The sequence below is a fragment of the Hemiscyllium ocellatum genome, chromosome 17 (genome assembly GCF_020745735.1).
Source record: "Hemiscyllium ocellatum isolate sHemOce1 chromosome 17, sHemOce1.pat.X.cur, whole genome shotgun sequence".
NCBI lineage: Eukaryota > Metazoa > Chordata > Chondrichthyes > Orectolobiformes > Hemiscylliidae > Hemiscyllium > Hemiscyllium ocellatum.
Window position 1 is genome coordinate 69966976 of NC_083417.1, and position 15783 is coordinate 69982758.

At 44.7% G+C, this 15783-nt stretch overlaps 1 protein-coding gene across 1 annotated transcript in view; it reads right to left on the reverse strand.

Moving 5' to 3' along the window:
- LOC132824038 (aspartate aminotransferase, mitochondrial) overlaps positions 1-15783 on the reverse strand; it is a 48681-nt gene that overhangs the window by 12724 nt on the left and 20174 nt on the right. Inside the window, exons 4-7 of the mRNA XM_060838296.1 lie at positions 10504-10563; positions 7050-7211; positions 2105-2209; positions 525-675 (exon numbers count right to left, since the gene is read on the reverse strand). Coding sequence (XP_060694279.1) covers positions 525-675; positions 2105-2209; positions 7050-7211; positions 10504-10563 — 478 coding nt within the window. The remainder of the gene's footprint in view (positions 1-524; positions 676-2104; positions 2210-7049; positions 7212-10503; positions 10564-15783) is intronic.

Sequence of the window (15783 nt, forward strand, 5' to 3'; positions counted from 1 at the left end):
CAAGCACTGAGGATGTCACCTAGACAGGGGACGAAATGTTTGCAACAAAAACTCCCAGCTCGGCGAACAGAATCACAACAACAAGCACCCGAGCTACAAATCTTCTCACAAACATTGAAGAGTAATGAATCTGTGGAAAAGAGCTGTAGAAGCTGTTTAATTGAGTACATTCAATGCTAAGATAGCCAGACGTTCAATCAGTAAACAATTTCAAGGGTTATAGGGGAAAGAGCTGAGAATGATCAGATCAGTCATGATCTCATTGAAGGGACTGATGGACTGACTTGCTCCTACGTCTTATGGAGTGGCACTGGCAAAGGAACAGGGGTAGGGAGCTGTCAATTTGCCTCTCCAACAGGAATGCTGACCAATTCGGACAGACTACAAGAGGAGGAAAAATCAACCCAAAAGGAAGGCAGCTAGACAATTAATTCGCAAGTTGGTATTCATACACATTTGGAACCATTCAGTCCCAAACCAAACTGCATTAACAAACTGACAGGAATCCAGGGATATTTACTTACCATACAGCCCCATGTTCTTGGCATAGGACTGTGACAGAACTATGTTAATCCCCTGCTCAAGGAAATGGCGCACAGCCCAGGCATCTCTGTCAGCATCTCCACTTGCAAAACCCTGGTAAGCCATGTCGAAGAATGGGAAGAGGTTTCTTTTCTGGACAGCAAAACAAAGTTAGACATCTCAGCTCTGTATACCAACTGGTTTGATAGCACTTTATTTAAACAGGTATATGTAATACCATGTCAATTACTGCACCTTGTCTCCTATTACAGCAAGATTAATCACACAACATAAAAGAAATGCTGTACTGCTAGGTACTTCAGCAGCATTCTCAGCAGAAAACAACACGTACAAAATAGGGGCAGCACAGCGGCTCAGGCGTCAGCACTGCTGTCTCACAGCACCAGGGTCCCAGATTCGATTCTAGCCTCGGGTGACTGTGGATGATTTGGAGTTTGCACGTTCTCCCGTGTCTGCATGGGTTTCATCCCACAGTCCAGAGACATGCAGATTAGGTGGATTCACCACAGTAAATGCAGAGTTACAGAGACCAAGTGAGCCTGGGTGGGATGTTTTTCAGAGGGTCGGTGTGGACTCGATGGGCCGAATGGCCTGCTTGCACACCAGGGATTCTATAATTACGTTAAAAGGAATATATTCTCAAATGTCACCATTTATAAATAAATAAGCTTTAAAATAAACAATATAAATGTTAAAATCAAACCTACTTGGCTTTAGTTGGCTAACTTCCATCTATTGGCAGAGGTTGGTGAGTTGCACTAACTAACTTCTGCCACAAGGTGGAGCTTCAGCAGCAGCCAGAAGACACCGGACACCGGAGATTTTAAAGGTGAGAATGGGGCTGGAGGTTTGTGAGGAGTGGCACGTTGGCACAGTGGTTAGCACTGCTGCCTCACAGCGCCAGGGACCTGGGTTCAACTCCAGCCTCAGGCGACTGTCTGTGTGGAGTTTGCACATTCTCCCAGTGTCTGTGTGGGGTTCCTCTGGGTGCTCCGGTCTCCTCCCACAGTCCAAAGATGTGCAGGTTAGGTGAAGTGGCCATGCTAAACTACCCGTATTGTTCAGGGATGTGTAGGTTAGGTGCATTAGTCAGGGGTAAATGTAGAGTAATACGGTAGCGAATGGGGTCGGCGGGATACTCTTTGGAGGGTCAACATTGACTTGTTGGGGCAAATGGCCTGTTTCCCCACTAGGGATTCTGTGAGGGAGTGCAGGGACAGGAAGGTCAGGAGGACTGAGTGCAGGTGTGAAAGCATGGCAAGAAGTTCTTCAGAGGATGCAGGCCACATGGGAAGTTTAGCAAACAGTATTAGATGTAAATTATTAACATTAAATAAATATACTGTCACTATTTTAATAATATAGTTGAAGGAAAATATCAACTGTCAACTTTAAATGGTGAATTACTGGATAAATTAGATATAATGTGGTGGACTTTAATTCAAAGAAGAGCTTCAAAGGGGTCCGACACATTCCCACCATCTCAACTGAGACGGATGTGGGAAAAAACTGTTTGCTGCAAAACCCGGCACTTTGAAACACGCCAGGGCCCATGTCTCACCTTGACCATCATCGCCAGCTCCTTCCATTGCTCAGGCCTCGGGTCTACCCCAGTCGGGTTGTGCGCACAAGCGTGAAACAGGATGATAGCTTGTTCTGGAATTTTCTGCAACAGACACAGGAAAAACACAAATGGGAATGTCAAAATATACTCAAATATATTCATATTTTTAAGGCACAAACAAACATTTGAAACCCCTGACGATACAAGGTGATATTTTCCTCATGATTCCCAACATAATCTCTGTGCAGTCCTGAATTCTCAGATCACCGTTCAGGATGTGGTTCCCAGGATATTCAGCAGCATGCAGCATATTTGTGCTTTCATTTGGAATTGGTTAACTTTACATCATCAGCTAGAAGCCTTTGGTCCATTGCTGGGAATTTAAAGTTTACTATTGGGGCGGCATGGTGGCTCAGTGGTTAGCACTGCTGCCTTACAACACCAGGGACCCTGGTTCGATTCCAGCCACGGATAACTGTCTGTGTAGAGTTTGTTCCAATTTCCTCCCACAGTCCAAAGATGTGCAGGTCAGGTGAATTGGCCATGCTAAATTTTCCAAAGTTGTTAGGTGCATTAGTCGGGGGGGTGGGTTACTCTTCAGAGGGTCGGTGTTGACTGGTTGGGCCGAAGGGCCTGTTTCCACACTGTAGGGAATCTAATCTAACTGTTCAGTACAGAACTACAGTAAAGCTATCTGTGTGCCACAGCTATTATTTCAATAACAAAACAGAATAGGTCATCCCTGAATTTTTGTGTTTGTGTGATGGTCATATGTTGACATTGCTTGCACACAAAGTCACCTACTCATCAGAGATGCTTAATCGGTTATAAATGATGTCTTGTGAAAAGGTGTTGTAAAAATTTTACGTCACAAATTGATGTCAACCAAAAGGCCATTCCATCTCTTTACCAACCTGACAGCAATTTGTTATGAATCACCGGAATACTATACAATATAATTCAGCATCTGTAGTGCCCCCTCAGGAGTTTATTTTCTCCTTTCTGGAGATCCTATACCTCAAATTGTCCTGGATCACAGCAAATGTCGGATAGCTGCAATGATCTATCCTTGTTCTACAAACTAAGCATTTGAAGATCATCCAACATTATAGTCAAAGGTTTTCGGTGAGTTCAAGGATGCATTTGGAGTTTACAATCAGACTGAACTCATGGTAATGGGAGTGCAATGTGATGAAATGAAGTGAGATATTATCGATCAGAAACACTGACAAGCAAAAGTGATTTGCTTCTCCTCCAACAAGATTAGTATACAAATATTAAAATCTCCCATCTCCGCATCCAAGTTAATAAAACTGGAGTGGCAGTTAGAGGCAATAAGGCATCTACAGAAGCAAGGGGTTGTGATGGATGGCAGTTACAGGAAGGGAGAAAAACCACAGAGACAGTCAGGTAGGTGGGTTACCACCAGGAAAGGTCAGAGAGGGAGACAGGTAGTGCAAGAGTCTCCTGTAGCTACCCCGATCTCAAACAAGTATGCTGTTTTGGAAAACGTAGGGGGTGATGGACTCTCAGGAGAATGTAGCATGAAGAGCCAAGTTTCCGGTAGTGGGCAGGTAGGGATCCAGGAGATAGTGAGAAAAGAGATCCATCGGAGACTAGTCCAGTTGGGAAAAGGAACAAGTCAAACAGTCAGGGCAGGCAGGGACAAAGCAGAAAATGAGGTTGGGCTGATAAATTAAACTGCATTTATTTCAATGCAAGAGGCCTAACAGGGAAGGCAGCTGAACTTAGGGCATGGTTAGGAACATGGGACTGGGATATCATAGCAATTACAGAAACATGGCTCAGGGATGGGCAGGACTGGCAGCTTAATGTTCCAGGATACAAATGCTACAGGAAGGATAGAAAGGGAGGCAAGAGAGGAGGGGGAGTGGTGTTTTTGATAAGGGATAGCATTACAGCTGTACTTAGGGAGAATATTCCCAGAAATACATCCAGGGAAGTTATTTGGATGGAACTAAGAAATACGTTTGGGATGATCACCTGACTAGCATTGTACTATAGACTCCCCAATAGTCAGCAGGAAATTGTGAAAAAGGTTGTAATGAGATTTCTGTTATCTGTAAGAATACTAGGTTGCTAATGGTAGGGGATTTTAACCTTCCAAACATAGACCAGGACTGCCATAGTGTTCAGGGTTTAGATAGAGAGGAATTTGTGAATGTACAAGAACATTTTCTGATTCAGTATGTGGTTGTAACTACCAGAGACTGTGCAAAACTTGACCTACTCTTGGGAAAATAAGGCAGGGCAGGTGACTGAGGTGTCAGTGGGGGAGCACTTTGGGGCCAGTGACCATAATTCCATTAGATTTAAAATAGTGATGGAAAAGGATAGACCAGATCTAACAGTTGAAGCTCTAAATTGGAGAATGGCCAATTTTGATGGTATTAGGCAAGAACTCTCGAAAGCTGATTGGGGGCAGATGTTCGCAAGTAAAGGAATGGCTGGAAAATGGGAAGCCTTCAGAAATGAGATAATGAGAGTCCAGAGAAAGTATATTCCTGTCAGGGTGAAAGGAAATGCTGGATGACTAGGGTAATTGAGGGCTTGTTCAAGAAAAAGAGGGAAGCATATGTCAGGTATAGACAGCAGGAATTGAGTGAATCCTTAGAAGAGTATTAAGGAGTACACTTAAGAGGGAAATCAGGAGGGCAAAGAGGGGACATGAGACAGCTTTGGCAAATAGGGTTAAGGAGAATGCAAAGGAATTTTGTAAGTATATTAAGGACAAAAGGGCAACTAGGGAGAGAATAGGAACCCTTAAAGATCAGCAAGGCAGCATATGTGTGGAACCACAGGAGATGGGGAAGATACTGAGTATTTTGCATCAGTGTTTACTGTGGAGAAGGACATGGAAGACGCAGAATGTGGGGAAATATATGGTGACATCTTGAAAAATGTCCATATTACAGAGGTGGTGGTGCTGGATGTCTTGAAATGGGTAAAGGTGGATAAATCCCCAGGACCTGATCAGATGTACTCTCGAACTCTGTGGGAAGCTAGAGAAGTGATTACTGGGCCTCTTGCTGAGATATTTACGTCATCGATAGTCACAGGTGAGGTGCCGGAAGACTGGAGGTTGGCTAATGCGGTGCCACTATTTAAGAAGGGTGGTAAGGACAAGCCAGGGAACTATAGACTGGTGAGCCTGACGTCGGTAGTGAGCAAGTTGTTGGAGGGAATCTGAGGGACAGGATTTATGTGCATTTGGATAGGCAAGGATAGTCAACATGGCTTTATGCATTAAGTTTTTTGAAGACATAATGAAGAGGACTGATTAGGGCAGAGTGGTGGATGTCATCTATATGGACTTCAGTAAGGCATTCAACAAGGTTCCTCATGATAGACTGGTTAACAAGGTTAGATCTCACGGAATACAGGGAGAACTAGCTCAAAGGTAGAGGACAGAGGGTGGTGGTGGAGAGTTGTTTTTCAGACTGTGACCAGTGGTGTGCTACAAGGATCGGTGCTGGGTCCACTGCTTTGCATCATTTAAATAAATGATTTGGATGTGAGCATAAGTGACATGGTTAGTAAGTTTGCAGATTGACACCAAAATTGGAGATGTAACGGACAGTGAAGTAGTTTACCTCAGAGTACAACAGGATCTGGATCAGATGCGCCAATACGGCGAGAAGTGGCAGATGGAGTTTAATTCAGATAAATGTGAGGTGCTGCATTTTGGGAAAGCAAATCTTAGCAGGACTTATACACTTAATTGTAAGGTCCTAGGGAATGTTGCTGAACAAAGAGACCTTGGAGTGCAGGTTCATAGGTCCTTAAAAGTGGAATCGCAGGTAGATAGGATAGTGAAGAAGGCGTTTGGTATGCTTTCCTTTATTGGTCAGAGTATTGAGTACAGGAGTTGGGAGGTCATGTTGCGGCTGTATAGGACATTGGTTAGGCCACTGTTGGAATATTGTGTGCAATTCTGGTCTCCTTCCTATTGGAAAGATGCTGTGAAGCTTGAAAGGGTTCAGAAAAGATTTACAAGGATGTTGCCAGGGTTGGAGGATTTGAGCTATAGGGAGAGGCTGAACAGGTTGGGGCTGTTTTCCCTGCAGCATCAGAGGCTGAGGGGTGACCTTATAGAGATTTATAAAATCATGAGTGGCATGGATAAGGTAAATAATCAAGTTCTTTTTCCTGCGGTGGGGGAGTCCAGAATTGGAGGACATAGGCTGAGGAGGGAAAGATTTAAAAAGGACCTAAGGGACACCTTGGAACACAGAGGGTAGTGTGTGTATGGAATGAGCTGCCAGAGGAAGTGATGGAGGCTAGTACAATTCCAAATTTAAAAGGCATCTGGATGGGTATATGATGAGAATGATTTAGAGAGATTCAGGCCAAGTACTAGGATATCTGGTCAGCATGGACGAGTTGGGGTCTGTTTCCATGCTGTACATCTCTATGACCACGTAAATTAGTTTTAAATCAAGTTTAAATTAGTTTGGGCAGCATGGTGGCTCAGTGGTCAGCACTGCTGCCTCACAGTGCCACGGACCTGGGTTCGGATTCCAGCCTCGGGCAACTGTCTGTGTGGAGTTTGCACATTCTCCCTGTGTCTGCGTGGGTTTCCTCCGGGTGCTCTGGTTTCCTCCCACAATCCAAAGGTGTGCAGATCAGGTGAATTGGCCATGCTAAATTGCCCATAGTGTTAGATGCATTAGTCAGGGGTAAATATAGAGCTGGGAAAAGGGTCTGGGTGGGTTACTCATCGGAGGGTCGGTGTGGACTTGTTGGGCCAAAGGGCCTGTGTTTTCATACTGTAAGGAATCTAATCAACCACATTGGACTGCACCGTTCTTGCTTTTCACAATTCAGCAGTAAATGCGACCATCAATTTAGCTTTATTAAAAAAAATATACTATTCTGAGTCTCAATAGTCTTATAGAAACTGATGAAAGAGTGTACTCACCGATATGTCCTCTAGTGCCCCAGTAAAATCAAAGCCACAGGTCTTTGGATCATAATAACGGTAACTTTTGACTTCCAAGCCAGCATCCCTGAAGACAGGTGTGTGGTTGCCCCAGGACGGTTTGGGTAGGTAGACCTCTCGGCTGTTCTTGTAGAACCGTTGCTGCAAGCAGGAGAGAGCACCAATGCTGCGCGTTAAGGTTGGGTTGTCATTAAAGTACCCTCGTCTTATATACCCCACTATCATGCTGCCCAGTTCACCAAACAGATGTACTTTTGCTTTAGTGAGTTGTACTTCAATATTACTCGCTACTCATCAGTCTCAATATTTTGTAGAACAAATCACAAAGGCAGAAACATTTTAAAAAAAGGGTTTTCGGAGGAGGAACAAAATAGGGGCAGGAAGATATTTGGTTCCCTTACTGAAGGAGGGACATCCTCATATTAGAGACAGTTCTGATCAACTTTATTAGGTTGATTCCAGGGACAAAGATGTTTGTTTTCTGAGGAAAGGTTGGGCTGGGGTTGGGCCTATTCTCATTGAATACGTGGTGATCTGAGTGAAAGATGAGATTTTGGGGGGGTTTGACAGGATGCACACACCTGCTGCATCTGCACACTACGTTCAGCAACCGGTCTCTTCGAACATTGCCCTCTCTCAATTTGCAGCCATTCAAATAATCAATTTTTCCCAACTTCAATTAAAACAGTTTTACAAAAATGTTAGAAAGCTCATCCTAAACAAGGTTTGGAACAGTGTAACCCTAATCCTTAAATACTTCCTTTAGGGCATTTCTACCCTTCAACAAAAAACCCATCCCAAACAGACAACAACGCTGCATCCCCCTGAAGCGTCACTGGCTGGTCCTGCAATAAACTGCCTTTCTCAATGTGACATACGCAGTATGAATTCTTCTTTGTGGCAACTCTCTGCCAGTTTGATTTTCTCAGTATACATGAGGATTAAACTTAACGATGGATAATGTACTGACTTTTTTTTTCCACTTCCTCACTATCTCCTGATTTATCCTCTGTCCAACAGCACTACAGTTAGCAGGCCCAGAGACTACGCCCATTAGTGTTCTTCCCTTGTTATTTCTTACCTCCATTACTTTTTCTGCATCATCTGATCCAAGATCATTTCTTGGTTTTGTACTTGTTCCGTACTAATGAAGTCACTCCACCACCCTACCATTCCTGCCAGAATTTCAGAGGTGAGGTGAGGTGAGAGTGACAGCCCTTGACATCAAGGCTGTATTTGACTGAATGGGGCATCAAGGTGCTTTAGCAGAATTGGACACAATCGGTAACAAAGGATGGTTGGAGCACATTGGAATATGGAGGTCAGTCATCTCAACAGGGCGTCTCAGCAGGAATCCCTCAGGGTAGTGTCCTAGGCCCATCCATCTTCAGCTGCTTCATCAACGACTTCCCTCCATTATAAGGTCAAAAGTGGGGATGTTCACTGATGATTACATAATGTTCAGCAGCATTCACAACTCCTCAGATACCGAAGCAGTCCATGCTCCAATAAGATCTGGACAATATCCAGGCTTGGGCTGGCAAGTGGCAAGTAACATTCGTGCCACATAGATGCCAGACTATGATCATCTCCAATAAGAGACAATCACCACCCCTTGACATTCACTCAATTCCACATGGTCAACATCCTGGGCGTTTTCATTAATCAGAAACTCAACTGCACTCATCACAGAAACAGAGTGGCTATAAGAGCAGATCAGAGGCTAGGAACACTGTGGTGAGTAACTCACCCCCTGACTCCCAAAAGCCTGTCTATTATCTACAAGGCACAAATGATGGAACACATGCCAGAATGGGTCTAGCTCCAACAACATCCAAGCAGCTTGAGACCAATCAAAACGAAGCAGCCAACTTGACTGGCATGAGCATTCACTCCCTGCACCAGTGATGCTCAATAGCAGCAGTGTGTATACCATCTACAAGATGCATTGCAGAAATTCACTCAAGATCCTTAGACAGCACCTTCCTAACCCATGACTACTCAAAGGACAACAGCAGCAGATACATGGGTACACAATCACCTGCAAGTTCCTATCCAAGCCACTCACCATCCTGACTTGAAAACATTTGTTCCTTCACTCTCACTGGGTCAAAGCCCTGGAAAGCCCTAACTAATGGTATGGTGGGTCAACCTACAACATGGAGATTGAAACATCTCAAGGGCTACTAGGGATGGGCAATAAATGCTGGACCCCACCAGCAACATCCAGGTCCCACGTTTTAAAATAACACCGGTTCAAAATGTTAGCCCTAGACTCACTCCTTTCAAACCTGATGTAAACTTCATTCAGACTTTGGTTGATGCTACCTGGCGGCACCTTTATTCTGAGATGTTGAATTAAACATGTCACAGGACACTATGTAAATGCACAGCTGATGTTTCCTATCACGGGGGAATCTAGAACAGGTTTCAAATGTAGGAGTCTCCCGCTTAAGACAGAGATGAGGATTTTTCATTTGATCAGAACTTTATAATTCTCTTCAGCAGACGGTAATGAAGCCTGGGAGACTGACTATACTTGGGGTTGAGTTGGAACAGAGTTTTGATTGACAAGGGAGTCAAGGATCTTGGGGGACAAACAGGAAAGTGGAGGCGCCAAATTTGTAATTCTCTTCAGAATTAAGTACTTAGATAAAATCTTACTGAAGAGCACAACTGAGTACTGCACTTTCCATGGCTTGCTTGATCACAAAAATGCTGGGGAAATTGAGCTGTTAGTTCAGGCAGTGATCCAATCAGATGCTGCCTTGAGCTGAACAGCAAACGTGCCTTTCACATATTGAAACAGGTTAGATCATCAGATGTGTCGACTGCTTTGAGTAAAAAGGCCTTTGATTGTTATTTCACATCAGAATATTTAACAAAGCCAGCCCAAAGCAGGGGGATTCTGATTATGCCAAGTGAACACCTTTCTCGTATCTACAAGACCTACTGCGCTTGCACCCTGCCAACCTGTAGATTTGCCAACACTTGGATTACCTCTCCCCTTTCCAGTACAGGGAGAAGGATCAGGGGGCAGATGGTGCTAGAAAGCACCCATTTTTGTTGAAAAAGTTTGAAACCCTCCATCTTCTAAAGAAACCAAAGTTGCAGAATCAAGGCTCAAGGGGTGGGATATTTAAAGGGAATGACAGATATGAAGTCTGTTAGGATACGGTCAAGACACGTTAAATTTTAGAAGTCTGAAGACTTCTAGAAAGAAGGAAAGACAAATGGAGGTAAGGATCGCCAAGTTGAGGTCCTGGGGAAACATGTGCTTGCTAAGAAAGAATGGCACAAACCTTGATGTTAACAGAGTGAGGCTGGAACACACTGTATCTGCATCGTAGGAGAAATGAGAAAGGCACATTCAGAGGAGTTAGCAGTAAAGCAGCAAACTGTAATACATTCCAACAGACATTGCACCACTCACCAGAAAGTTAGCCCCAATCCGTAGTGATCCAGTTCCAGAAATGGTCTGCACAGTGATATACTGAAATCAGAAAGAATCACAACAGAACTTTAATTGCTGTTTGGTAGTCTAATCAGTTTGCCAACACACAGGATGGATGAGAAGCCCACGGTTCGGGAAGAGGTACTGTTATATTTAGCACTGAATGGTTAAACCTGGAGCAGTGAGGTTACAGTGAAATAGAACAGAGAACAGTACAGCACAGGAACAGACCCTACGGCCCATCGTGTTGCACCGAACATGATGCCAAAACAAACTAATCCCCTCTGCCTGCCCCTGGTCCATATCTTTCCATTCCTTGCATATTCATCTGTTTATCTAAAAGTCCCTTAAATGTCCCTATCATATCTGCCTCCACTGCCAGTGTGTTCCAGATTCCTACCATTTTCTGTGCAAAAAAACCTTACCTCTCACATCTTTGAACCTGCCATCCCCCTTAAGTGTATGCCCCCGCAGTATCAGGCATTTCAACTCTGGGAAACCAATTCTGACCGTCAACCCTATCTACATGTCTCATAATTTTATAGTCTTCTATCAAATCTCCCTTCAGCCTCTGCCACTCCACAGAAAACAACCCAAATTTTTCTGGCCTCTTCTTACAGCTCATACTGTCTAATCCAGGCAGCATCCTGGTAAATCTCTTCTGCATCCTCTCCAAAGCCTCCACATTCTTCCTTTAGTGTGGTGACCAGAACTGAATGCAATACTCTAAGTGTGGCCTAACCAAAGTCTTATAAAGCTGCACATAGTTGGATTTGAGGACTGAGTAATGAGTGGGTTAAAGCACAATCACTTTTTCAACCACACTGGATCCTGCTTGAACAACAAACTTGTGCATCTATCCTGGTCCCCATTATTTTCATTCTGTAAATGCAGCCAAAAGCCCACCCCATCCTCACTATGAACAGATTCGACCACTTTAAAAAAAGTTTTAATTTAATGTTTGGTTGATTTTGCAACACCTACTTTATTCAATTATTTTGAAGTATGTGGATTGGAAATTGAGAGTATAAGCAAATAATATTGGTTCTGATACTGATAGAACTAAGCCAAACATAAGCCACAATATAAAACCTATAATGTGGTCCTGACCAACGGATCCCAAGAATTATGAAAATGGAGGCAGTCTTGGCTCATTTTTACTGAGGGCAGTGGATCTACACACAAGAGTTCTACCAACTTGGAACAAACTGGTAATTTCATTTCGGAAGACCACTGCAACAATTACTCTCATCATTCGGTACAGGCTGATCTGAAGTCAATTTCTTTTTTTATATGTTCATAGAATATGGGTTCAAAGTTTGGGAGAAGATTTGTAGCTCGGGTGCTCGTTGTGGTTTTGTTCGCCGAGCTGGGAATTTGTGTTGCAGATGTTTCGTCCCCTGTCTAGGTGACATCCTCAGTGCTAGGGAGCCTCCTGTGAAGCGCTTCTGTGATCTTTCCTCCGGCATTTGTAGTGATTTGTATCTGCCGCTTCTGGTTGTCAGTTCCAGCTGTCCGCTGCAGTGACCAGTAATTGGGTCCAGGTCGATGTGTTTGTTGATAGAATCTGTGGATGAGTGCCATGCCTCTAGGAATTCCCTGGCTGTTCTCTGTTTGGCTTGTCCTATAATAGTGGTGTTGTCCAAGTCGAACTCATGTTGCTTGTCATCTGCGTGTGTGGCTACTAAGGATAGCTGGTCGTGTCGTTTCATGGCTAGTTGGTGTTCATGGATACAGATCGTTAGCTGTCTTCCTGGTTGTCCTATGTAGTGTTTTGTGCAGTCCTTGCATGGGATTTTGTACACTACATTGGTTTTGCTCATGCTGGGTATCGGGTCCTTTGTCCTGGTGAGTTGTTGTCTGAGATTGTTGGTTGTTGGTTTGTGTGCTGTTATGAGTTCTAGTGGTCGTAGTAGTCTGGCTGTCAGTTCAGAAATGTTCTTGATGTATGGTAACGTGGCTAGTCCTTTGGGTTTAGCATGTCCTCGTTCCATTGTCTTACCCTTAGGCATCTGTTGATGAAATTGCGTGGATATCCGTTTTTGGCGAATACATTGTATAGGTGTTCTTCTTCCTCTTTTTGCAGTTCTGGTGTAGTGCATTGTGTTGTGGCCCTTTTGAATACTGTCTTGATGCAATTTCTTTTGTGTGTGTTGGGATGGTTGCTTTCGTAGTTCAGGACTTGGTCTGTGTGTGTGGTTTTCCTGTATACCTTTGTGGTGAATTCTCCGCTAGGTGTTCTCTGTGCCATCACGTCTAGGAATGGGAGCTGGTTGTCCTTTTCTTCCTCTTGAGTGAATCGGATTCCTGTGAGTGTGACATTGATGATCCGATGTGTGTTCTCTATTTCTGTGTTTTTAATGATTACAAAGGTGTCATCCACATTTCTGACCCAGAGTTTGGGTTGAATTTGCGGTAAGACTGTTTGTTCTAATCTTTGCATTACCACTTCTGCTATGAGTCCAGAGATGGGTGAGCCCATGGGCATGCAGTTGATTTGTTCATATATTTGGTTGTTGAATGTGAAGTGTGTTATGAGGCACAGGTCCAGTAGTTTGAGTATGCAGTCTTTGTTGATAGGTTCAACGTCCTGTTGTCTGTTCTGTGTGTCCAGCAGGTTGGCTATTGTTTCACTGACTAGGGTTTTGACGATAGAGGTGAAAAGTGCCGTTACATCGAATGAGACCATAGTTTCTTCCTTGTCTATGTGTATATTTCTGATGATGTCCAAGAATTCCTGTGTTGACTGTATAGAGTGTCTGGATCCGCTGATCAGGTGTTTCAGTTTCTGTTGTAGTTCTTTAGCCAGTTTGTGTGATGGTGTCCCTGGTAGCGATACGATGGGTCTGAGTGGCACTTTAGGTAGCCCATAGAATCTGGGGGTGGTGTTGCTTTCAGGTTTCATTCTCTGTAGGTCAAAGCTGGTTATCTGTCTGTTTTTTTAATAGGTTCCTTAGTGTAGATTAGATTAGATTACTTACAGTGTGGAAACAGGCCCTTCGGCCCAACAAGTCCACACCGACCCGCCGAAGCGCAACCCACCCATACCCCTACATTTACCCCTTACCTAACACTACGGGCAATTTAGCATGGCCAATTCACCTGACCCGCACATCTTTGGTCTGTGGGAGGAAACCGGAGTACCCGGAGAAAACCCACGCAGACACGGGGAGAACGTGCAAACTCCACACAGTCAGTCGCCTGAGTCAGGAATTGAACCCGGGTCTCAGGCACTGTGAGACAGCAGTGCTAACCACTGTGCCACCGTGCCACCCACGCGTGTTGTTTATCCTATTGGTGAGCTGTGGGGTGGGGTCAGACTCCCTCTTTTGGTAGGTGTTGGTATCTGCAAGTAGTTGTTGCGCTTTCTGGATGTACTCTGCTTTGTCCAGGATGACCATCATTCTGCCTTTGTCTGCTGGTAGTATGATTATGTTCTTATCGTTTCTTAGTATTTTTAGTGCTTCCCTCTCCTTGGTGTTGATGTTGTGCGTTTGTCTTTTCCTTGTTATCAGAGGTACGATACTTTGTCTCACTGTTTGATTTGTGTCTCTTCTGTCAGTCCATTGTTCCCGAGTGTGCATTCCAGTGCTGCTAGGAAGTCTGCTGTCTTCGCATCCCTGTGGTTATATAGTTGAGTCCCTTGGCCAGTATTGTTCCTCCTGTGTCTGTGAGCTGTCTATGGGAGAGGTTTCTAACCCAGGTATGTGTTGTGGTGTCATCTCTGTTGTGTGTTAATTTGGCCATTTTTTCTTTCAGTGCCATTTTTTTGTGGCGTGTGATCCTGTTCTGTCCTATGGTGATGGCCTGTTCTATGGTCTGGGTCCATTCCTGATTGGTGGTTTTTGAAATTAACGATTTTTGGCGGGCAATTTCTTGTTTGTATTTGTGTAGTCTGTTGTGTGCATCTGTAATCATTACCTGGGTCATCCTGAATCCGTTCTGTCTGGCTGTGTCTCTGGCTTGTGGGTTTGTTGACTGGTGGTCTGTATCTGACACATGCTGGAAGGATTCGATTCTTTCGGCATTCGTGCATATGGGTGTCACTGGCTCGAGCACTATTTACTGCCCATCCCAAATTGTTCTGGAGAAGGTGGTGATGAGCTATCTTTTTTGAACTGTTGCAGTCCCTTGGGATGTTAAAAAGGGAGCTCCAGGGATTTAAACCCAGCTGAATGAAGGATTGCAGATACATTTCCAGAGCAGGAAGGTGAGTAGCTTGTAGGGGAACCTGTGTGTAGTAGTATTTCTCTTCTGTATTTATTGCCCTTGCCCTTCTGGGTGATAGGGGTTGCTTGGCGAGTTGCTACGTTGCATCCTGCAGATGGCACACGCTGAACACTGGTGAATGTTGTTGTCCTGAATAGAGTGCCAATCAAGGACCTTGTTGACAGGAAGTGTCCTGCACCCGATGTGATCTCCTCTACATTGGGGAGACAGGCCACCTACTTGTGGAAAGTTTCAGGGAACCTCTGGGACACCCGCACCAACCAACCCAACTGCCCCTTGGCTGAACATTAACTCCCCCTCCCATTCCGCCAATGACATGCAGGTCCTTGGCCGCCTCCATTGCCAGACCCTGGCCACACAACGCCTGGAGGAAGAGCGCCTCATCTTTCGCCTAGGAACGCTCCAACCACACGGGATGAATGTAGATTTCTCCAGCTTCCTCATTTCCCTTCCTCCCACATTATCTCAGTCCCAACCCCCGGATTCAGCACCGCCCTCTTGACCTGCAATCTTCTTACCGACCTCTCCGCCCCCACCCCCTCTCCGGCCCATTACCCTCACCTCCTTCCACCTATCATATTCCCAGCGCCCCTCCCCCAAATCCCCTCCCCCCTACCTTTTATCTCAGCCCACTCAGCACACCAGCCTCATTCCTGAAGAAGGGCTTATGCCCGAAATGTCGATTCTCCTGCTCCTCGGATGCTGCCTGGCCTGGTGTATTTTTCCAGCACTGCATTTTTTTGACTCAGGAAGTGTCAAATACCAACTATTCACATTTAAAACCCTTATTGTTTTATTTAAATATCTCCATGGCCTTGCTAGCTGCCCATCACTGACCTCTTCAAAATGATTATCGCACTAGCCTCTCCACTCCCCAGACTCTGGCTTCTTGTATCTCTCCCCTTCTCATTACCCAACCCATCCATGGCAGCCATGCTTTCATTTGCTAGCAGCATTGTGTTCTGGACTATCCTCCATAAATCTCTTGTCTTCGTAGCATTTCCACCACCTACAAATGGAGCCCACCAC